Here is a 24,275-nt window from a genome sequence, read left to right on the forward strand (position 1 = left end):
AGAAGAACTTCCCTGCCAGAAATGTCTTATGAAAACGAAAAAGAGCTACATAATGGTCTGAAACTTTTTTGTATAAGTATCACCAACACTATAGGATTTTTAAGTACTTATGGTGAACTGCTTGCCTTTCACACAACTGTGTCCTGGGAACTATATTTTTAGAATAATCGTTTCGCCAGTTAAAAATAGTACTGCAGAATAAATTAATTACCTCAGTTCAGTGGAAATTCTTTTAAAAGATGGGAAAGAACTATTTTCATGTGTGTAAATTATACTGATAGCAATAACACTGAGCTGGAGCCTATGAGATATGAGAGCTTATTCATAAAATATCTGTATGCAAACCACACCACTAACAAACAATATTTCTGATAAGGTGAAAAGTGACAATACATACATCCTCCCAGACAGCATCCAATTCAATTGGGGGTGTAGCTTGTTTTAACATGCTCTTGAATGCAGACTCTTTCCGCTTCATTTTGCGAGCCTCTTCTTTCTCCCGCTCACGTTCACGGGCTTCTGCCTTTTCCAGCAACTACAGAAAGTAAGTCATGAAATCATTCAAGTGACAGTAACATCCACATAAGGAAGGAACAGTAATAATTAGGTAGCATGTAGTTTTGCCTCAAGACATTTCAACTTTGGTATTTTTTACCATTTTGTTTGTGCCTGTTTACATTATCTGCTCCATTACTCAACCTTAAATTTTATATTTGTTCTTTTCTCACAAAGCCTCAATGAAGTCCACAGCTGACACAATAAAGCAGTGGTCTCCAAAGTGGGGTGCGCAGCAGGAGGAGCACTGCTGTAGGGGGGGAGGAAAAAAAAAAAAAAAAAAAGGAGGCGGCCCCGAGTCCTCCAGCCCGTGGAGGAGCAGGGGCAGCCGCGCAGCCAGTGGCTGGAAAGAAGCGGTGCTTTCCCCTTCAAAGCCGGCCGGAGAGAAACAGCGCTTTGAACAGGAAAGCACCGCTTCTCTCCAGCTGCTGGCTGCGTGGCTGCCCCTGCTCCTCCCGAGTCCTCCGGCCCGTGCTCGCAGGGCTGCATTCCGAAAGGGGCTTTAGAGCTGCAGGCCAGGGCCCCGGGGCCCCCTTAGCCCAGGACCCTGAAGCCCCTGCGTTCCGGGTGGCCCTGCCTGCGGGGAGGGGGGGGAGGGGAGCAGCTCCCAGAATTGTGGCCATGGGGGTGGTGCTGCACTGCGCAGAGCCACCTGCACACCCCCTCCACCAAACAGAAGCTGCCCCAGGTAAGTGCTCTGCACCTCCTGCCTGCCCCAGCCCTGAGCCTCCTCCTGCATCCCCACCCTAAGCACCCTCCCACACCTTAACTCCCTCCCAGACCCCGCACCCCACCCTGAGCGCCCGCTGTATCACAGGTTTCAGAGTAACAGCCGTGTTAGTCTGTATTCGCAAAAAGAAATGGAGTACTTGTGGCACCTCAGAGACTAACCAATTTATTTGAGCATGAGCTTTCGTGAGCTACAGCTCACTTCATCAGATGCATACTGTGGAAACTGCAGCAGACTTTATATATACACAGAGAATATGAAACAATACCTCCTCCCACCCCACTGTCCTGCTGGTAATAGCTTATCTAAAGTAATCGTCAGGTTAGGCCATTTCCAGCACAAATCCAGGTTTTCTCACCCTCCACCCCCCCACACAAATTCACTCTCCTGCTGGTGATAGCCCATCCAAAGTGACAACTCTTTACACAATGTATCACAAAGTGTTAAACCAAGATTTTCAAAAATAAAGCATATTCCATCACATTGCTCTCACTAAAAATAATAATAATTTATTTAGTGAGAGCAAAAAGGTTTTTTGTACCAATAAAATAAAATAAATTTTAAAAATATTGTTTATTTCATCTCTATCGCATCGTTTTTCAACTTCTATTTTTTGTGTATGTTTTATAATTTACATAATATATTAGTACAGTAGGACACGTATATAATTTATACATAAATAAATATGCATATATTGGGGGTGCATGCTCAAAAAATTTTTACTGATAGGGGTGCGCAATCAAAAATTTTGGAGACCACTGCAATAGAGAATGATTGTTACAACTTACCAATATTGAATGTAAGTTCATTAGGAAGCATCAGCTTACAAATACAAAGACATTGCTGAATCCCTACTCTACAGTTGTACTTTAGAATGGATTATTTAGATTTTGAACAAGAACTGTGCCTCTCCAATCTGAATTCTCAAAACTGGCAATATCAAGAAACGCACCCTTAATCAGCAGCTTATTTTACACACTATATTTATCAAAGTACTCATAAAACACACCTAAAATGATGCAGAGAAAATATTTCAGTTTCTGAGGGCAAGTCTACTTTACTGAGCTAGATGTGCTGTTGTAGCATGTCTGGTGAAGACGCGCTATGCTGATGGGAGAGTGCTCTCCTGTCGGCACAATTACTCCATTTCAACGAGAGGCAGAAGCTATGTCAGTGGAAGAGCATCTTCCACCGACATAGCGTGGGGTGTGGTTGCTGTAACTTACATCACACAGGGGGGTGGCTTTTTCAGACCCCTGTGTAGGCAAGCCCTGATAAAAACAAATTTTCTAAAACAATTTTCTTAATATGAACATAAGGGAATGTTAAAACTTACACTGTTGAAAGCCAGTTTGATATTTCCAGCATCTAAAGTGGTTGCTCTTTTAGTTGAACTGATGACTGTAACAAAGTCTTCAAAAGTAGTATTCACTTCAACCAGAAATCCTTTATCCTGCAAGAGAGTTACCTCCTTGGCACCAGGTGGGTCAGGAAGTCTCACGTTAGCGCTAATGCACACTGCATTAGCGCAACGTGAAATCCCAACTCCCAGAGTCAAAGAGTTACATTATTAGTTTAATAAATGTAAATGATAGATTTGTTACTCTTATTAAGGAAAGCACATTTTTCCTCACCTTTAAGATGTCTTTTATTATCTTCTTTTCATCATGGTAACGTGCTTTCAAATCTTCAACATAAAACTTGAAAAGATCAAGTGCAGTTGATCCTAATGAAAAAACTAGAGAAGTCAAAAGCTAGCTCTAACCAAAGAGCTGCACTTTTTAAAAAATAAATTAGAAAATAAACATCACACTTCTATTTTGCCCCAAATCTACAGTCTCTGTACCTGTATCACTTTCTACATTGTTGGAAGAGGAAGTAGTCTTACCAGGCTGACCAAGCATGTTAGTAAATCTGATGTCAGAACTTATGGTTGGATACAACTCCATCCAGGAGGACATTGAATGTAACTGCCCATGTTCATGTAATTCATCCAAAAATAACTGCAAAATAGGATGGAATAAAAGTGTCCGTTTTCACATATTTGAAAGTGTGCTTTCGCATACTTCATGTTATAATGATTGAAAGAAACACTATTAAAATTGAAACCTAATCATTTGTTAAAAAACACAATTAAAAAAATAATTTCAGTCACAACACCTGTCCCTGCGGTCCCTCATCCCCTCTTCCGACATTCCAATTACATTTTCCTACTTATTAAAATGTGTCACTCCTTTCATTGCTATATGGGGAAACTGACTTACTACACAGGGGAATATGTAATTATCCGTATATTTTAGACAGGCCAAGAAAACCTAGTACCCTTACTTTAAAAAGACTGTATGAAAGTCTGGAATATTTGAAAACTGTTAGATTCTAAAGATAAAAAAGTTGCACCAACCTGAAAAGATTCTCTATTTTTACGTTGTCGTCGCCTTTCCCTAAGCAAACTCTTTTGTTTTTCTTCTTCCTCTTCTTTTTCCAAAGCTCTGATGTGTTCTTCAAAACAAATCAGTGCATCTTCTTTATCCATATCTAGAAAGGAGAAAAGAAAAGGTTTCTGACTGAGAAATTTCTTACCTGATAATTTTCTGTTAGCAGCTTCTCTCCTCATTCATCACTAAAGTGTAATAATGGGAGGGCATTATCCAGTAGTGATGAAAGATAGAAGCTACACAGAAGAATTGAAAGATCCTAGTCATTAACGAATACAGGACTTCCATAAAGAACACTGGGCTGAGGAGAAGAGCACTTCTGTGATCGCCCACATTGCCAAAGATAGCCATGAAACAGGGAAGACTGCATAAGGGATATTTGTCAAATACTTCAAATAAATCTTCTCACTATATTTGCCCTTTTCCAATCTATAAAGAGGAAATAAGGACAACCCAAGGAATTAGACCAGCGAGCTTAACTTCTATACCTGGAAAGATACTGGAGCAAATAATTAAGCAATCAATTTGCAAATATCTAGAAGATAAGGTGATAAGTAACAGTCAGCATGGATTTGTTAAGAACAAATCGTGTCCAACAAACCTGATAGCTTTCGTTGACAGGGTAACAAGCCTGGGGAAGTGGTAGACGTAGTATATCTTGATTTCAGCAAAGCTTTTGATACAGTCTCACATGACCTTCTCATAAACAAACTAGGAAAATACAAACTAGATAGAGCTACTATCAGGTGGGTGCAAAACTGGTTGGAAAACTGTTCCCAGAGAGTAGTAATCAGTGGTTCAGTCATGCTGGAAGGGCATAACGAGTGGGGTCCCACAGGGACCAGTTCTGAGTCTGGTTCAATTCAATATCTTCATCGATGATTTAGATACTGAAGCTGGGAAGGATTGTAAGTGCTTTGGATAGGACTAAAATTCAAAGTGATCTGGACAAACTGGAGAAATGGTCTGAAGTAATTAGGATGAAATTCAGTAAGGACAAATGCAAAAGTACTCCACTTAGGAAGGAACAATCAGTTGCACACATACAAAATGGGAAATGACTGCTTAGGAAGGAGTACTGTGGAAAGAGATCTGGGGGTCATAGTGGACCACAAACTAAATATGAGTCAACAGTGTAACATTATTGCAAAAAAAGCGAACATCATTCTGGGATGTCTTAGCAGGAGTGGTGTAAGCAAGACATAAGAAGTAATTCTTCCACTCTACTCCATGCTGATTAGGCCTCAACTGGAGTATTGTGTCCAGTTCTGGACCCAATATTTCAGGAAAGATGTGGACAAATTGGGGAAAGTCCAGAGAAGAGCAACCAAAATGATTAAAGGTCTAGAAAACATGACCTATGAGGGAAGATGGAAAAAACTGGGTTTGTTTAGTCTGGAAAAGAGAAGACTGAGAGGAGACATTATAAGAGTTTTCAAGTACATAAAAGGTTGTTACAACGATGAGGGAGAAAAATTGTTGTTCTTAACTTCTGAGGATAGGACAAGCAGCACTGGGCTTAAATTGCAGCAAGGGAGACTTAGTTTGGACATCAGGAAAAACTTCCTAACTGTCAGGGTGGTTAAGAACTGGAATGAATTGCCTAGGGAGGTTGTGGAATTTCCATCATTGGAGATTTTTAAGAGCAGGGTTAGACAAACATCTGTCGGGAATGGTCTAGATAATACTTAGTCCTGCCACGAGTACAGGTGACTGGACTAGATGACCTCTCGAGGTCCCTTCCAGTCCTATGATTTCACATAAGTTGCTGGCAGCTGTCATTTAGCAGTTGCTGATTTGGCAAAAAAAATTTAACTATTTATAACCATCACTAAACCAGTTCCACAGCCTCTTCAAGGGATTCCCACTTTTTTTTTTCCCCTCCTTACTCTGAAGTTCTTCATCCTCTGCAAATGTAGGATTGTCCATCAGATACTGCTGGGCCTCCGACCAAGTGGTAGAGTATGTTACATTAGCCATGTTGTCCAAAATGTTTTTCAAAGCCTCCCAATTCCTCTTTCGTAACTGCTTGGCTTGCTCCTGAAGCGAGTAGTCAGGGCGAAATAAATAAATAAATCAGCCATGCATTGATTTTCCTTGAGTACCACATCAGATAAGATCAAGTATCACCCTCTGATTATATAGAAAGAAAATGACAAATTTTGGACACACAAACAGAAAATAATATATACAGATTTTAAAATCACCTGAATCCATGGCCATACCACCTTGTACATAATCTTGTCGCATTCAGAGCTGGCCAAAACTCAGTTTTCACAGGAAATTTCAGTATTTCAAAATTTGCCCTTTTTTTCCTGATTCCCTGAATAGTAGCAATGAAATTGGCAAGAATCATGTCAATTTCAATCAGCAGCTCCCTGGGCTTCTAGGGTCCATGGCAGCTCCACCATGCAGACTGCCTCTGGGCTAGAGACCCCAGACCTTCCAGACTACTGATGATACAGTGGTGGCACTCTTCTTTAAAGCAGGGATGGAAGCACACACAAAATGTTACCTTATCTCAGGTTAGCTAACCCGCAACAGCTAACTCAGGTTAAAACAGCAGCAAAGACATAGCAATGATGCTTTTAAAAATCAGATTAGCAGCTCAAATTAAAGCCGATAGGGGAATCTGAGATTGAACTTGATGAGTTAAAAGCCAAATTGCTGTGTTTTCACTGCTATTTTAACCTGAGTTAGCTCATGTGGGCTAGCCCCACATGAGCTATGTACACAGACCCTAAAGCAGAGGTCTCCAAACTGTGGGGCGCGCCCCTCTGGGGGGCATCAAGGAACATTCATGGAGGTGGGAAGGGAACACCACTCAGCCCTGCCATGGCCCCAGATCTGTTATGGCCCTGCCCCCTGCCACATTGTGGCTCCACATAGGCTGGGGCCTGGCTGCCAGCCTCCACAAAGGCCCAGCTGCAGCTCCACTCCTAGCCCTGCCCCCTCTTTCAGCTCCTGGCCACGGCTCCATTCCCAGTCCAGAAGCAGAGCCACACCTGGCCACGGACCCAGCTGCTGGCCACTACCAGGGCCTGGCTGCGTCTCTGCTCTCTCCCGCCCACAGCCTTGGCCATTGGCTGCAGCTCCATCCCTAGCCCCGCTCCTGGCCCCATACCCACCCCCAGCCTTGGACCTCTTACCCCTGTACCCCTGTCCATGCCTCACCCCAATCCACAGCCCCACTCCTAGCTCCGGTGTGTGTGTGTGTGGGGGGGGGGGGTGTAGTAAGAGGGGGCACAACCCTCAAGAGTTTGGGGACCACTATCCTAAGCATATATTTACACAACAGCTGGGTGGTGAATTCCCGACTCAGGTTGAAATACATGTGTTAGCTCTCATTGAGCTAACATGCTGAAAACAGCAGTGTGGACGTGACAACACAGGCAGCAGCTCGGGCTAGCTGCCTGAATACAATCCCACCTCATCACTAAGGTACATACTTGGGTGGCTAGCCTGAGCCACTCTGGCTATGCTGCTATTCTTAGCATGCTACCTTGAGCAGAGTTAGTAAATGGGTGTCTTCCAGCTGCTGTGTAGACATACTGTAAGAGTGTAAAGAACCAGTGCTGAACCATGGGGCTCACTGTGTTGGGGGAGGAGCTACTTTTCATAGGAAACCTAAAACTTAGGTTCTGACCACTTCTAATCCGCAAAAAGCATGATCATTTTTTTGCAAGAATACGGACCTTAATCCTAGAGTTATAGATAAATTTTATTTTAGGGAAATTTCTATCTAAATTCTCCCTACATTTTTAAACTACAGACATTGTTCTTCAGTTTGTGCCTTAAAATGTTGTACAGGGTTAACTGTGCATACTATATATATAAAAAGATCAGATTTTCAGCTATGTAAATGGAAACATGCAGATGTATACCAGCTGAGGCTCTGGACCATAATTTGTTTCAATATGTAGTATAGAGTATGAGAAAGCACTTTTGAACAAAAGCCATTATATACACTTATGCAATATCCACATTGAACAGATTGTTCTTTGTGGGAACATGAAGTTAATAAGCCTATTTCAGGGAAGTGATAATTACATACTGTACAATGTAAAACAGTTCTAGATGGGGTTTCCTAAGTCACTGGCAAGAGAAAAGTTAGACTCAAAACAACCTAGAAAATTCTTTACTTTCTTCAATAGGTTCAGATTAAATTGTTTTCTCTGAGATAAACCTTGAAAACTAAAAGAAAAATTACCTTTTCTTTTTTAGACAGAAAGAACAAGACATCTTCATAAATTTCAAGACGATCACGCTCTGATATTGCATTCCAGACCTCCATTTCACCAAACATTTGTTCAGCTTTTCTGTATATAAAAAAATCCACCAAAAGAGATACATATACTCACTTATTGGCGTAAACTGATTTAAAGATAGCGGTGGTAGTCTCTACACAAAGCTTCACATTTTAGTTGGAAACATTCAGGTAAATCTCTCTCTTTGGGTCAAGTGGTGTGGATTACTTCAAACAAGTTTATTTACTTCCAACTATGCATAAAGATTACATTTTAGTTATTTCCCTGGACAGTGAACAAGAATTTAAGAAATATGTATCTTACATTAAGTTAATGTAAATATTTTAATTCTACGTCACAGGTAAGAGCTCAATAAAAATAAGCCATCCAGTATGTAAGCTTTTGCCTAAGCTCATAGATTGGAAGGATCCATGAGAATGAAACCAGAGAAACTATGAGATTTAAGGGAAAGCAAGAGGGAACTGTATGAGTGGCGTGAGGGGTGGGGGTGGCATTTGCTGTAAAATGATCTGAGACTAGTGGTAATGGCTTGGCCTGGATGACTCTGTTTGGGCATCCAGGTGCAGCCCTTAACATCTATGCTACATCACTTGCACAAGCTCCCCATTATTGACTTCCAGGTAAAGTTAAACTGGTGCATCTTTGTGGTTGACACTTACATTGGTTTAGAGTGCCCCTGCTAAATAACAGATGTAAACCATTTTTAAAACGATGTAAGAGAATATCCATACAGAAAAGTTGCACTGTTTTAACTCAACTGATACAACACTGCACCTTTAGTTAAACTACTGCAACTGTATATGTACACCAGGCCTTAGTCTGCTACAGCCTGGAATTGGTGATGCTCAGAACTGAATACAAGAGTCACCTGTTTTACCAGTAGCAGTGTGTGGCAGCACTGAAAGAAACTAAAGTGTGGATGACTAATTATCTGAGGTTTTAGGAGGCAGGGGGTTATATGGTAATATTGGTTACAAGCCTAAAGACTGACAGGCACAATATACAAATCCCAATTAAATTTACATTTACTATTTTTTCCCCTCTCTCTCTCTCACACACACACACTTACTTCAATTTAATTTTATCTTATAATATATAGGAGGTCAGATTAAATAATCCAAGGGTGCCTTTCTAGCCTTAAAATCTGTATTTTGGCTTCAAAGTTATCAGCACATGCAAATAAACAGGATGAGTACTCATTGCATTTGGTACTATGCTCCTGTGTAACTATGCAGCCAATAAAGTACACATTTTCACACTTAAACTAAATCCCACTGTCTTCACAACTAGCAGAGCTAGAAACTATTTTTAATATACACACACACTTAGAATCTTCAGAACACTGAAAAGGCTCCAAAATTTAAGACATCTATTTCCCTGTTGCTCAGATTTTTATTGTTCCTATTAACAAGCAGGGTGCAACAGATGAGGGGTGGTGGAGTTAGCTTTTGTATTTTTATTCTTACAAGTCAGAGAGAAACAAGCCAATGCAACTCCCACATCACTGGAAGACATTCACATTTTTTAGTGGTCTATTAACTTGTATTTATTGCTCAAGCAAATATGTTCACCTAAATAAACAGTCAGAAGTAAAGAAAGCCTTTGGAATTGACATAACTGTTTAATTAGAACAAGTTAATAGTGCCACAGGATTCAGCAATGATTTTGCTTTGCGCTCTAAAATGTTTTATAAAAACTGTACTCCACATTGATCCTGGGGCCAACTGTTTCATGTGAATACTAAACCAAGATTCACATATTAATCCATAAAATCAAATAGAAAAGGAATACCAACGCATAGCTTTCTTTGCTGAAGGGAAAAGAATAAATTCACGTTCATAACTACCATCACAAAAATTACGAGACTAATTCATAGGCTAGAAAAAGAAGTTAACAGCAATGATTAGGGTGTGGGTACCATCAAGTAATCATGCTTAGTTGGAAGTGCCACAGAAAATAATGTGGAAGTTTACCAGGTAAGGCTACCCACTCAGAAGAGGTGAGTAGGAATAATTTCCCGCCCCCCTAAACTCTGTCTACTTTCACATTTGAGAAAAAAGACCAGCACTGGATTTTTGCTTTGCCTTTCTGGATATTTAAAAATGAAAGTAAGCACTCTTACTATTGCAAAAATACAAATGCACTGTGCACTCTATCATCATGCAAAAATCATTAATCTCGGACAATATACAAACTAACAGAGTTCAGAACAGCAGCTTTCTGGACAGGGTGAATTAGAATACTAAAAAAGAATAAATCATAAAGATTAAAAACATTAAGGGTGACAACAGGTTTCATGCTATGTTGTGATTCTCCACCAATACAATTTCATTGCAATTTATATATTTTAATAATAGATAGTTGTAACATCTAAGTAGGAAAAGAAGCTTTATAAACCAAAGTTGTCTTTTTTTTTTTTTTTTTTAGATCAATGCTTTGTATTTGGCAGAGTTGGCTTTAAAAAAAAAAAAAGAAAGAAGAAATATTTAGCCTTCTTTCACGCCAAAATGGCTAAATCTTTGGATCTGACAGTACACCAGAAGAAGCAAATTCACAACCAGGGCCCCCTGTACTGACAACCTCTGCATCTCAGAATCAACTACAATTTACATTTTGAATTAAAGCTAAAAAGTTTATTGCTTTCATTGTTAAAAGGAACACTGAAGGCTAATGAACCAAAAATTAGCTCCAGCTGAAAAAAATTCCATCAATCTGCTCTAAATCTTTTGCTGATAACTTCAGCAAACTGGGATTCTAGAATCAATTCATTTGATGAGGTATAAACTGTACAAAAGACTTGTTTGTAAAAGAGCAGTTTGTCAGTGATCTGCATATCATTTTTAAAATTAAATACTAAAATATTCTTCTGCAACAAACCAGCATAAAGAAAGTTGTTTGCAATCTTCTGCACTGAACTTACTGCTCATGAAACTGCATCATTTGTGGCATCAGGAATACCAGCAATGGCAACTGGGATCAGAAACTATTTTCAGATTAGTTTCACAATTTATACATGACAAAATTTTTCCCACTCTGAACTCTTATGGTTATAGGTCAGAAAAATAAGTTCTCCTTTGACATAACTCTTTAATTTCTATAATGCTATGTTTTTATACTGATCGTAATGACATTAATTTTTACATGACACTGCCAAGTAACTAACAAACAATGTAACTAACCTCAGTTTTATTCCTATCATATATTTCTTTCATTATTGTGAGAAAAGAATTGTAACTTGCCTGACTCGTTCTAGTTATCAGCCTGGTGATATGGGTAAGGCCACTAAGGGCATGTCTGCACCAAAGCTTACTGAGTGGCAAAATAGGATATAAATCGACAGTGTTAACGCATGCTGTGCTCTAAGTGTCTGTGTGGACCCTACTACTGTGCACTAAAAGTTTCATAGTGAGCACTGCACGTCAATGTGCACTAGGGAACTTTTAGAGAGCAGTAGCAGGGTGCGCACGTACAGTTACTCCGTGGCCTGCCCGAGTGTTGCACAAGTGCTTGTGCAGACGTGCCCTAAGTATTCTATTGTTTTCTTGAACAAAAAATGAAATTTAACACCATACTGGGAAATAGAAGGATTAAAATTTAATGTATAGGAAATAATATAATAATATGGAGATATACCTATCTCAGAGCACTGGAAGGGACCTTGAAAGGTCATTGAGTCCAGTCCCCTGCCTTCACAGCAGGACCAAGTACCGTCCCTTATTTTTTCCCAAGATCCCTAAATGGCCCCCTCAAGGATTGAACTCACAACCCTGGATTTAGCAGGCCAATGCTCAAACCACTGAGCTATCCCTCCCCCCGAAACCACTGAACTATTGTGTTTATTTTTAAATCAAAATATGGAAGTGTTTTGCCATGTATTACCTTCATTTCTAGATACTTGAACTCAAATGCTATCACTCTATTTATGCCTCATCATACCCATCTAAAGACCTGGTCCTACAACAGATAATTAGGTCGGAAATTAGTGCGAAAAATCCATACTCCTGAATGACATAGTTAAACCAACCTAACTGCCGGTGTAGACAGCACTAGGTCAACAGGAGAATTCTCCTGTTGACCTAGCTACCACCTCACGGGGAGGTGGATTACCAAGCTGACAGAAGAAGCGTAGGTCGTGTCTTCACTGCAGCACTAAGTGTAGACAAGACTTTAGATTTTTCAAAGACGAAACATTATACAAAGGTTCATGCTCACCAGAGACCAAGCCAAGTAAATTTAAGGTTGAACTTGAAATGGAGATAGGTCATTGTGGTACATTAAATTGATCTTACTTGTATCTTGTTGTAGATGTCATCTTTTCATGGTTTTCAAGGAAACGTTGAAAGGATTCTTTAGCTTCTTTGTATTTTGATCTTGCTTCTTCTTTTTCTTCTTTCTCTGTCTGGACTTTGTAAGCATTAAAGGCTTGCTTTTTTTCACTCAACTTTGCCAATGCACTGAACAGCAAGAAAAACAAGATTTTAAGTACACAAAATGGGAATTAGAAAATAAAAGTAATAATGCCAATTTATTTACATACAGAATAAAATATAAACACAAAAGTTAATAGAAGTTTGGTGAAACAAAGTGAAGCCTACACTACAGAACTAAATTAATACTCCGGCTATCGTATCTGCTTTCATGTCTTTAAATAAAGTCTATTAAGCCAAAATAATTTTCTTATAACATACTACCAAATAGCCTCATGAGAAGTCTTACTTTCAGGCTGCATTTTGGACATTAATGTGGAGCCAAATTTTAAAGTCTGTTCAGCACAGAACAGCTCCCAGTGAGAGCAATGACCTCTTTTGAAAATATGGCCCTAAGTTCGCAGCATCTCCATTATAACAAACATAAACATGAAGATTTTTAAAAATGTGAAGACCATCTATTAGTTTAACTCTAGTTACTACTGCTAATACATCTTTTCTTTAAGACCATGTACCATTCCATTGTTCATTGGTGAACATATTCAGCTCCTAAGGTATTTTGCTACTTTAGTAACAGGTCAGACTCAAAAAAGACAATTGGTTTGGTGTAGGAACTGTCAGTATTTGATCAAATCCCATTTCAGTGCTCAAATATGACACTGATGAGGGCAAAGCATATATACATTAGGTCTGTGACAAACAATGTAGATTAAAGAGAAGAGAGGAAGCAGTACCTGTATCTAGGATCATTAATGATCATTTTCATAGCTTGCTCCCACGAGGCATTGGATGGTACACGCTGTGAAGACATTAAATCAATAATGTAACCACTAGATTTGGTACCAACATACTAAGGTGATACGGTTTCTTTGGAAATACTGATAAACAGACTAGATTGAAGTATTTCATTTGTGTGGTGAGGCACAGCAGACTTCTCACTGATGTTAACAAGAGAGCTGTACAAAGACAGACTATTACCCCTTCATAATAACTACGTATGTTAGTAAAAATAAAGTGATGTTTTCATACGTCAGTCAGTAAGAGAGATATGGGGCACTTTTAGGATCATCATCACTATTTCTACCGTTTGATTCTCTTTCAGGCACTCTTCTACTGCATTTGGACACTATAGTCTTGGGAACACTACAGAAAGCATCATCAATAAATAGACTGAGAGGGAAATTGAGCATTAGATTATTCTTTTCTCACCATACCCTCCACCTTTTGAACAATGGTGGGAAATTTAGAAAGCATGCCAAAGGACAACTGTATAGGGCTCCATATTTTTGATCCTGCAGTGAAGTAATAATGAATTATAACATTTACTGTAATTTCCATAACAATGTGGAATGTAATAACAGAATTATGACTTCACAAAGGATGGATCGTAAAAGAGAACCTGTCTAAACACGCGTGGCTTTAGTAATTATAATAAGGAAAAAGGAAATGGATTTTTGTTGAAGACAAATGTATTTTAACGTGAAAGTCACTCTTGTTCAAATATCTGCTGTTAAACATAGTGACGTTTTTTGCCTTTGTCAGTTGGCATCTTGATAATTTTCTGCCATATCTTCATATGGCAATTAAAAATCATCAATTTCTAGATTTTGGACAAAAGTATGAGTTTAAAATTGCATTATACTGGGGGAAATCAGAGGAAGGAGAAGAGCTGTGAGCTCCTGATTACACACAAATATATTTTTAAAAAGCACAGGCAATATATAAAAATTGCCTAAACAAGTACACTTCCCCTATAACACTCTTTTTCCTTATTTACTCCAATATGAAAATTAACTTTTTAAAAAAATAAATCAGTAATTTCTCAGGCAAATAATTCAGAAGAGTTTAAACAGTTGATTCAATTTAAAAAACCTTTTCTTTCAACAGTTCTTTAAATGCTTGCTTTGCTTCTTCTTTCGTATTCCATGTATATGTTTTTTTAACTGGCTGGGTGTCCTCTTCCTCTTTTTTGGGAGCAACACTAAGGATTAAAGACAAAATATTACATACTTTAGGTAAATACACTATTTTTCATTTAAACCAAAAAGAGTCATTATCAATTTAAGAGATGTCCAATTAACAGACATTTCTTGAGAAATATTTTTCAAAAATATAATTTAATAAGATGGAAATTAATACTTTATATAAAAATTACAATTTGCTAGCCTAAAATAAAATGATACACATTATGGGGGGGGGAAAAACTCAAAAACAGATTTTCTGAACAAGTAATTCTAAAAATACCTCTCTTTAGAACAGTGGTGCCACTATTGGAATCAACTGCCTGCTCAAATGATCTCCCCCTTGATTTAAGTGAGGGGGAGGGAGAGGGTGTTAATTGTGAAAGAGTCTTGACTTTCAATTACTCGTAACCCTGCCTAAAACTATTGACCTTCAAAGTACACTACAAAACTTGTCTGTTTTTACAGGCTTTTGGCGAGAGATGGAAGACAGAGTAGTTGCAGTGAGTTGGGAAGGTGTGATACCAACTTTAGTAGGTTTATTTGATTTGGATTTTTTAGTTGGGAACAACAGCCTATTCAGAGTGGGCTACATGTTTTTTCTTAGTTTTGTATTTTTAAAAATGTATATTCTAAAATTACATACGAGCACCTGGGTGTTCCATGATGATGCTGCCTGCTAAAATTCTCGAATACTTAAAACAAAGAGTCTAACTCACTTTTCACAATGGCAGTCTGTATGCTGTATGTTTTAATATTGTTTATCTAACATTTCTTTATCTTTCTAAAATAAAATTCAAAAATCAAAAGTCATGGGTCCCAACAATCCCCAATTAAATTTGGTAAATAAATGAATGACCCAAGAGAGACGAGGGGGCCTTTAAAAAAAATCATTTAAAATGCCTTCTTCCCTCGTGTTTTTTCTTAACCATTTCTCTCCACTAGCTTTGCTCCATTCTCTTTTTTCTTTTGAAAAAAATCTGAACAAAAAGTTTAGCCACCTCCAATATAACTACAATCCCACAACTCTGAACATTAAAAAGCCTCAGATTAAGCCAGATTATAGGATTTTACTTACTCCACTGAAGCCTCCTGTTTAGAAGTTTCCTCTGCAGTGTTAGTGACAGCTTCTACATTCTGCTCTTGTACAACAGGGGTGGCGATGGTTGTGGCGGCAGCGGCGGCGGTGGTGGTAGTAGTTTGCTGCACTTGTTCCTCAGCTGTTGTAGTTACTGTACTTTCATTTTCTACAACAGCAGCTACTGTAGAAGCTTCAGCTTCAGGAGCAGCTGCTACAGCAGGAATGGCAGTGGCTGCAGTAGCAGCCACGGCAGTTTCAACATCGCTAGCGGTGGTGGTGGCGGTGGTGGTGGTGGCGGCGGCAGCACCGGTGGTATCTGTAATTTCTGTTGCAACAGTGGGAGCAGAAGGTGTTGGAGTTGATTCTTCTGGTTTACTGCTGAATACGTGAATTAAGAAAATCGAAATAAGAGTTTTATAGTCATGCAAGTTCAATTAACCTTAAGGGAAAATATTACAGTTTAAATAAGGTTCTATGGACATCGTCAAGAGTTTTAGGCCTACCTTACAAAGTGTTATATCTCACCCAAAAAAACCAAAAAAATCTAAAACAATTTCAAAAGTGGGGAGTTCTTTATAAGAACTGTACAACTTAACAGAAAAAGACAGGGACAGAAGTTCAAAGATTTTTAAATTAAAAGCACTTCTAAAATTAAATAGTGAAAATATATTTTGGTAATCAAGTATTAAAACACTTCACAGATTGAAAGCAAGCTAGAAGTTTATTTCAAGAGAGGCATTGATACTATCAATCTAATAAAAAAAGTATTTTTAGAAACATACCTGTTTTCTTCAGCTTTAATCATCGCTATAGAGGCAAAAGAAGAAAATATTTATTCGAAATGCAACGGTTCACAAGAAGCTTATGTTTGGAAAAGAAAGAACTTACTGCTCTCTATTTTTTTTAAAGAAATTGCTCAGGTATATAAAAATAGATCAAGCTATTCTTTTATTGTTGATATTTATGATGTTAGTATTCTTGTTTCAATAATTTAAAAGATAGGTGGATTAAAATGAAATTCTAGAAGCATCAAAACACAGAAAATCTTACTGAACAACCTTCTGCATCTACTACTTTTTCTTTTTGTTCAAACTGAAGTAAATATTTTCAGTTTCATCAGGCATCAATGCCACTTTCAATACAAACAAATAGGGTTTACTCAACTGCATCTTTTCTTTTCAGTAATCTTTTCCTATCTAGTTTTTAAATACCAGTGCTGCTTCTCTAATCTTTGGAATGCCTCCCCCTCCCCACCCACCCTCAACTCTCCCCATTTGTACTATTCTATTACCTTAGCTTCCTTAAAATTATTTTAACATTTTGTAATATTCTTCACCACGGCTTTGATTTACCAAAAATACTGACCATACTCCATCCAAAATAAACACTAATGCAGCATTACACTCCACCCAGAACAAACTATGACATTACCTTTGTGGAAGAGCAAGAAGAAATCCAAATGAGACCTAGATTATACTCTTGTGTGTCATAATATGATTTTATGCAAATAAAAGATGATGGTGGTTTACTCCCCGCCTCCCATCATCTCCCAGCCCCCAAAATTAAACAGATAATCTCAAAATAAAGCTTTATACCCATGTGCTTTGGAGGTACACATGGTTTTGACTTTGATAAATTAGCTTTACCCAACAATAATATATTGAAGCAATGGTTGGCAGGAACAGTAGGGAAACAGATTATCAACATCATTTACAAACACAGCTTCGTGCTTAATTTTGATTTTTCAACTAAGATAGCTAACACCATTTTTATTTCAAATCCACTGAATATGATGACATTGAATTAAATTTAATCTTTGAGACTTTGAACAATGTTAAAATAAGACAGACCAGTTCTGTTCAGTTATAATTTTATATTATTGGGGAAAAGCTCCAGCATCTCTTTTTTATTTCACTCTATTTATTTTTTAATAGGAAGAACTATTCCTACACTAAACTAACAGTGCCATAATTCATGTAGAAATAACATTTACATTATACACAAAATGCTCAGTTTCCATTACTGTTACCTTCAAGATCTTCAAGCTCTTTGGGTTTTGCCCAACGTGATTCTTTTGTTTGGGAATTGTAGTAATAAGGCTTTCCAGAGTCAGATTTGTACTCTTTCCAAGGGCATTTAGATAACAATTGCTAACAGAGAGCAAAAACATTTGTTAAAAATCTTATTACAATGATGTTTCAAAACTGCTAAAATATCCTAAAAACAACCCAAAAATAAGCCTAAAAACAACTTAAAACATATCACAATGCGTACAATGAAAATATCCTGAAGAAAAACAGCAAAATTTAAACCTGATGTCACATTGTGACCTCAAAAGCACATCAATGGGTATCTTGAAGAATCTACCCAATTCAGTTATAGACAGTCTATCTAGAACTGATAAAATTTGCTTTTTGGAGCAGGGGTGTTTACAGTTATAAATTACATTGGAATAAAAATTCTAATGCATGTCTCCTGGACAGTACACTGAACTTATTTTAAGTCACTTGTTCCATATCTTTCAATGAACTTGGTTTACCTCAGCAGGTGTTTTGAGATCATCTGGCTTCTCCCATGTAGATTGTTTTGTTTCAGTATTATAATAATAAGTTCTTCCATCTGGTGATTTATGTTCAGTCCACATAGATTTCTAGGAAAAATAAAACAGAAGCAATAAAATATGGTAATGGAATTCTATAAAAAAAACTCTAGAAAAGTTAAAAACAAGTAGAAACTGGTGAAACCTGTTTAGAAGGATCTTCATTTATAGAACTGTTGGTTGTGGTGGTTTGCTGGGCTGCGCAAACTATTTGATGTGTGATCTGAGGGGAAAAAAAAAAGTATACAGAGTTCTTTTATTTGTTTAAATTTAAAAAAACAACATGTATTTTAAATATATCCAATAAGAATTTTTAAACACCAGAACAGCAGCAAAAAACAAACCCTAAAGCTGATTCAGATTTACAAATTTCCTGTTTACAGTAAATGATTTTAAAGTATAATGAAGAATCAAAAAGGAAAACTTACAACACAGCATCTCCTCCAAGATAGACAATGACTGACTGACTGACATACATGCACACACGCTCAGGACATCTAGGTCACTTTTAAATGTAACTTAGGTTGATAATGACTGAAAATCATTTCCATAAGATGGCAGTTTAGCGTGCTACATGAAATAAGTTCAAAGTTTCAAATTACTTCCTAAATGACACCTATGTACATCACGAGAGACTGAAAGTTACAATGATCCAAGACTGGGAATTGTTATATTAAGTTATGGACTGGTGCCACACTAATCCTGCTGAAAAGGCTAAATCCACTGGTGTACAGACATTTGTCTATAGCAGTGGTGGTCTTTGAGTAGGGCCCTACCAAATTCGTTTTGGTCAATTCCATAATCACAGGATTTTGAAAATCATAAATTTCATGATTACAGCTATTTAAGTCTGAAATTTCACGGGGTTGTAATTGTAGGGGCCCTGACCGAAAAAGGAGTTGTGTGTGGGGGCGAGGGGTGTTTGCGGTATTGCTACCTTCACAGCTGGGTGCGCAAGAGCCACTGCTAACTGGCCTCCCAGTTTTGAAGGCAGTGCAAAAGCAAGTGTGGCAATGCCACAACTCCTTAAAATAACCTTGTGATACCCCCCCCCAACTCCCTTTTGGGTCAGTACCCCCCAATTTGAAAAAAGCTAGTCTCCCCCGTGAAATATTATAGTATAGGGTAAAAGCACATGAAAGAGCAGATTTCACAGGGGGAGACCACATTTCACGGTCAGTGATGCATTTTTCATGGCCGTGAATTTGGTAGGGCCCTATCCATGAGCTATCAGACTTTAAAAAAAAAAAAAAAAAAAATCACATTGATAACCATCTTGCCTCCCCTCCACATTTTAATTTTGACCTAATTTTAGTGGCTACTCTATTGAGTGTTGTTAGAGTTAGACCTGTTCCTTACATTTTAAAGATTGTAATCCCAGTTTTCCAATTGTATAAAAGCTAAAATGACCAATTAAGTGAAAGAAATATCAGATTATTTACTCTCCCTTCATCTAACCCTCCACACCAATATTTGCTCGTATTAAGTTATAGTACTGTGGTAACTTCTGAACATGGGAACAGGAACTACTTAAAATGTCAAAAAAACATAGGATCCAAATACCTTCTGAAGATTTTGCATGGAGTAGAAATAGTATCAGAGATACAAATAACATTTAATTTTTTATTAGAGTACTGAAAAAACAGTTTAATTCAATAACAGCAAAATAGATGGTTATAAAATTAGTTAACACCCACACTTTAAGATCAAAGAGCCTGTTAGGACTAGAAACACTGATGGACTGGTACACGTGTTTTCCAGATTAGTAGACTCTGACCACATTTTCTAACATTTTCTATCCCTTATGACAAAACATTATAATAATTGGCACTAATGAAGATCCTTGTTGGTAATCTCAGCTGAATTGAATGTAGTCATGGAACCTGAAGTGCTCTCTCGTTCTGAACATGGCTGTGTCAGGGAACTGTGAAGATGACATTGTGCTATACTGTTCTGTTGATACAGACTACACACTTCAGAGCTAACAATACAAAAGTTTCATGAACACTAAACAGACGTGAAAATTTCTCCTTTTTAAATTTAACTAAATCAATAGGAAATTTGAGGACTTAAAAATAAGGAGTAATTTCCGCTCTTCACCAGCGCAAAAATACCCAACACTACACTAAGGAACTGTATGCCTGTTTTAAGGTTCCATATCTCAAAATGCTTCTCAGCTTTGCAAAACCAAAGTTGGTTAACGTTGAGTCTGTATTTCAGTCCTCAAAATTCACAAGATACCAGGGTTTAAAAATCATTAAAATTTTCCATGACCTAAAAATATTACATTAGTTTTATCACAATCTTATTTTACTTTGTTTTCGATATATTTTAATGATTGCTGTCTTGAGAACTAGAAGAACTAGAAAAACCACTCTCCTAAAAGTCAAAGAGAGATTAATAAAACTGGGACTTTTCAGCTTGGAAAAGAGAGGACTAAGGGGGGGATATGATTGAGGTCTATAAAATCATGATTAGTGTGGAGAAAGTAAATAAGGAAGTGTTATTTACTCCTCATAACACAAGAAGTAGGGATCACCAAATGAAATTAATAGGCTGCAGGTTTAAAAAGAACAAAAGGAAGTATTTTTCACACAACCTACAGTCAACCTGTGGAACTCTTTGCCAGAGGATGTTGTGAAGGCCAAGACTATAACAGGGTTCCAAAAAGAACTAGTTAAGTTCATGGAGCACAGGTCCATCAATGGCTATTAGCCAGGATGGGCAGGGATGGTGTCCTTAGCCTCTCTTTGCCAGAAACTGGAAATGGGCAACAGGGGATGGATCACTGGATGATTACCGTACTTGTTCTATTCATTCCCTCTGGAGCACCTGGCACTGGCCACTGTCAGAAGACAGGATACTTGGCTAGATAGACCTTTGGTCTGACCCAGTGAGGCCGTTCTTATGTTCTAATCAGAAAATTCAATGGGAGCAAAGAGAAGCTCAGTACACCTGGCATTCAGGTCTAAATACTGAATGGCAAGAGGGGTGGTTGACAAACTAGTACAAATACTTCAGAGGCAACTAAAGTTTTCAAACACTAGTCAAAGACTGGTAGTCTAATAGAAAAAAATATTGAACCCTAAGCATGTAAACTGATTTATAAATAACGTGCTAGTAAAAGTAACATGGGAGGGGGGGGAAATCAAATAAGGTTTTTCTTTAAATGTCCATACATGGACTTACAATCATTGTACTTCTATTAACTTTCTGAAGCCTTGGTTTTTACTCACCTGTGTTCCAGGTGGTGTAGTGCCTATTTAAAAAAAAAAAAAAAACACGAACAGAATGAGAAACACTAGTGTTCTAGCAAAACACTTCTAAGTTACATCTTTTCCCCTCTGGCCTTTTATAAATTAAAAAATGACTTACTGTAAATAAAAGATTTGATAAAAACTAAAAGATAAATGACCTACCCGTAATTCCAGTTCAGGAAGATTATGAAGATAGATTAACCCTTGGAATGGGCATGCAGGGGCATCCAACCAGAACTCTTTTGCCAAGAATGTCTGTTGGGGCTACACACGTTCTTGCAGCACCAGCTGTTCTGGGCCTATAGTGAGCCATGACCCACAAACACAATCTACTTTTCATTCTGCAGGTCCCAGTTCAGGGAAAACAACTCTATTCATGGCAGCACTTAAGCATGTGCTTAATTTTCCATTTAAGTCCTTCGGACACAAGCATGTACTTAAATGTTTTCTTGAGCTACGTCCTCAGAATTTGAATTAAAAGACTCCAAAGAGAGCAGGGAGGGTCAGGAGTGTGAATCCATATCAACCACCCGATTGAAAAAACAATTACTGTCAAATAGCCTTTCTTTCTTCTTCCAGCATAAGCACTATTGATCTTCACTCTTGAAGACTAAGTAGCAGTAAAAATCCTCAAAATTTCCATACTGTGGTACATGTACCACAATGCTACATGAGTTGTTAGAAGTAGTAGTTGGTCACACAGTTGTTGTCCCCTTTTAAGGCAAAGTGGGCCCAGGGTCAGCCAAACCCTGTTCCTTGACATAGTACCTTTAAGGAATTCGGTATTCAAAGGAGCAGCAGATTAGCTGGGAAATGGGGCCAGATGTAAATCAGGTGGCTACCTCCTTAACATGATAAAACCTAGCTGTTAGGTGACTCCCAGGAGGAGGAGTGGCAGCCTTGAAAGGAGAATTACAGGGGAACATCAAGTCAGGAGAGAGGCTCCTTGGGATGGGAACCAGAACAGCTGGTTGACTGTGGAAGCCTGCCTGAATCATAACATACCCCTGGGGGAAGAGGGCCTGAAACAAGGGGAAGAAAGGTGAGTCTTCAGATCAAGATCATGAAGTGGGGCGGGAACCTAGATAGGGGTAATGCTGGGTACACGCCAAGGAATTATGTGCACAAAAAATGATGCAAAATTGTACTTTTTTTTTTCCTTTTTCACAGTTTTAATACAGAATAACACTATATTAATGCAGCCTCTTTAGACAGATATAGAAGACAGTTTTCATGAATTTTGTTTTTATAAAAGCACATTTTAACCACAAAAACCCATATATTTATCATCAGTTAACAAAAAGTGTGACACTAAAGTGACCCATCATGTGTGGTTTGTGAAACTGAAAAATAGTTGTTAAATAGTGGCTACTTAAATTAAGACTAATTTTTTTTATAGTGAATTGGTACCAAAAACATTTTTTTCTACAATGAAGCTGATAATCACATCTTTCAAACTCCAGGATTGAAATAAAAAAAGAAAAATAAACAGAATATTGTAAATCTTTGCTCTGTATAAGAATATGCAAGATAAAGTGTGCAGCTACACAGTATCTTTCTTTCATTCCAAATATGAAAACACAAGCAAGGTAACTAAAGTAACTGAATCACAGAAAGTAGAAATGAAGAAAAAAATGTAACATCATGTATTTTTAAATACACTAAGGATAGGACAAGTAAAGAGCTTAAATTGTAGAAAGGGAAATTGAGATTAGACATTAGGAAAAAATTCCTATCTGTAAGGGCAGTTAAGCACTGGAACAAGTTACCAAGGAGGATGTGGAATCTCCATCACTGGAGGTTTCTAAGATCAGGTTAGACAAACCCCTGTCAGGAATGGTTCCAACAATACTTAGTCCTGCCTCAGTGCAGGGGACTGGACTAGATGACCTATCGAAGTCCTTTCCGCTCCTACATTTTTAAGTTTCTATGGACAACATCCAACCGCTCTTACCAAGCAATTGTGGTTATGTTGACACAGGTTGAAATAAAGCACTACATTTTATGAGATTGTCCTTGCAGCTAAGCCTCTCTTTTTAAATACTTTTGTGATTTGTTCAAGTAGCATGCAATTGTTGATTTCCTCTCATAGTTGACAACACCATCAGTATTTTTTGGCAAAACTATTTAATGTTACATCTGTCCTCAATGTCTGTCATTTTACTATGTCCTTTACAGTTAATAGCAGTAGTGTAGTTGGGAATGGAAATTTGGGTGGATCATAACTTATGATAGACAAATATCACAGCACCCTTAGTCCTGAGCCCCGTCTTCTTCCAGCTAGCCCCACCCAATGAGCTCCTACCTGGCTGCGTGCATGTGTGCGTGCAAGAGACAGACAGACAAAGGGACACCTCGTCCATCTCCCAAACACATTCCCTCCTCCTCCAGATGGGGTAGAGATGGGGCAGGCCTCATCTCCCTTACCAGCTGTGACCCTGGGTGCTGGCCAAGGCTGACCAGCACCACCCACTGAGGAGGTGCTACCACATGACACAGAAAGAAGATGGTGGCAGCACACAGACCTGTCTCTGCCAGGGCCTCCCTGCTTGCCCTGTGGTGGAGACCAAGAAGCATTCCTTCCCCTCAGGGAGTGACACAGACCAAACTTTGGGAAGGTCTCAGATCTGAGGTGTGTGGCATATACTCAAAGAATGTGAAGCTCACATCCTGGCATATGTGGGGGGCAGGCAGACATCCCCAGACTATAGAGCTTGGGGACCTGAAGGCCCACCCATGGGAACACATTCCCAATCCCTGACCAGCCCTGTGGCCTGGCTTCCTCTGTGCTCACTAGGTCGACCCCTACCACCAACCAGCAGCATTGCAGGCTGCCACTGCTGCCTGTGCCACCAACACAAGCCAGCCAGGTGAAAAATGCTGCAGGCCAGTAGGGGCTGCATTTGCCTGGCCATGCTTTCATCATGCTGTGGGTTGGGCTCTATATTGTTCCATGCTGCCA

The 24,275-nt window shown here is 38.5% G+C and overlaps 1 protein-coding gene across 8 annotated transcripts in view; it reads right to left on the reverse strand.

The window, feature by feature from the left end:
• Nucleotides 1-24,275, reverse strand: part of PRPF40A (pre-mRNA processing factor 40A) — a 47,261-nt gene that overhangs the window by 11,349 nt on the left and 11,637 nt on the right. The window contains exons 5-20 of one of the 8 annotated variants that reach the window (XM_077829789.1): nt 21,293-21,315; nt 18,202-18,279; nt 17,997-18,107; nt 17,487-17,607; nt 16,240-16,264; nt 15,455-15,835; nt 14,288-14,396; nt 13,150-13,214; nt 12,278-12,442; nt 7,931-8,039; nt 5,610-5,760; nt 3,687-3,820; nt 3,174-3,288; nt 2,920-3,011; nt 2,622-2,738; nt 398-535 (exon numbers count right to left, since the gene is read on the reverse strand). In XM_077829789.1, the coding sequence (XP_077685915.1) occupies nt 398-535; nt 2,622-2,738; nt 2,920-3,011; nt 3,174-3,288; nt 3,687-3,820; nt 5,610-5,760; nt 7,931-8,039; nt 12,278-12,442; nt 13,150-13,214; nt 14,288-14,396; nt 15,455-15,835; nt 16,240-16,264; nt 17,487-17,607; nt 17,997-18,107; nt 18,202-18,279; nt 21,293-21,315 (1,934 nt within the window). Of the gene's footprint in view, nt 1-397; nt 536-2,621; nt 2,757-2,919; nt 3,024-3,131; nt 3,289-3,686; nt 3,821-5,609; nt 5,761-7,930; nt 8,040-12,277; nt 12,443-13,149; nt 13,215-14,287; nt 14,397-15,454; nt 15,836-16,239; nt 16,265-17,486; nt 17,608-17,996; nt 18,108-18,201; nt 18,280-21,292; nt 21,316-24,275 lie in introns of all 8 variants that reach the window. The other 7 variants (XM_077829787.1, XM_077829788.1, XM_077829786.1 and 4 more) reach the window with 7 other exon arrangements.

The sequence above is a fragment of the Eretmochelys imbricata genome, chromosome 11, assembly GCF_965152235.1.
Source record: "Eretmochelys imbricata isolate rEreImb1 chromosome 11, rEreImb1.hap1, whole genome shotgun sequence".
Taxonomy (NCBI): Eukaryota; Metazoa; Chordata; order Testudines; family Cheloniidae; genus Eretmochelys; species Eretmochelys imbricata.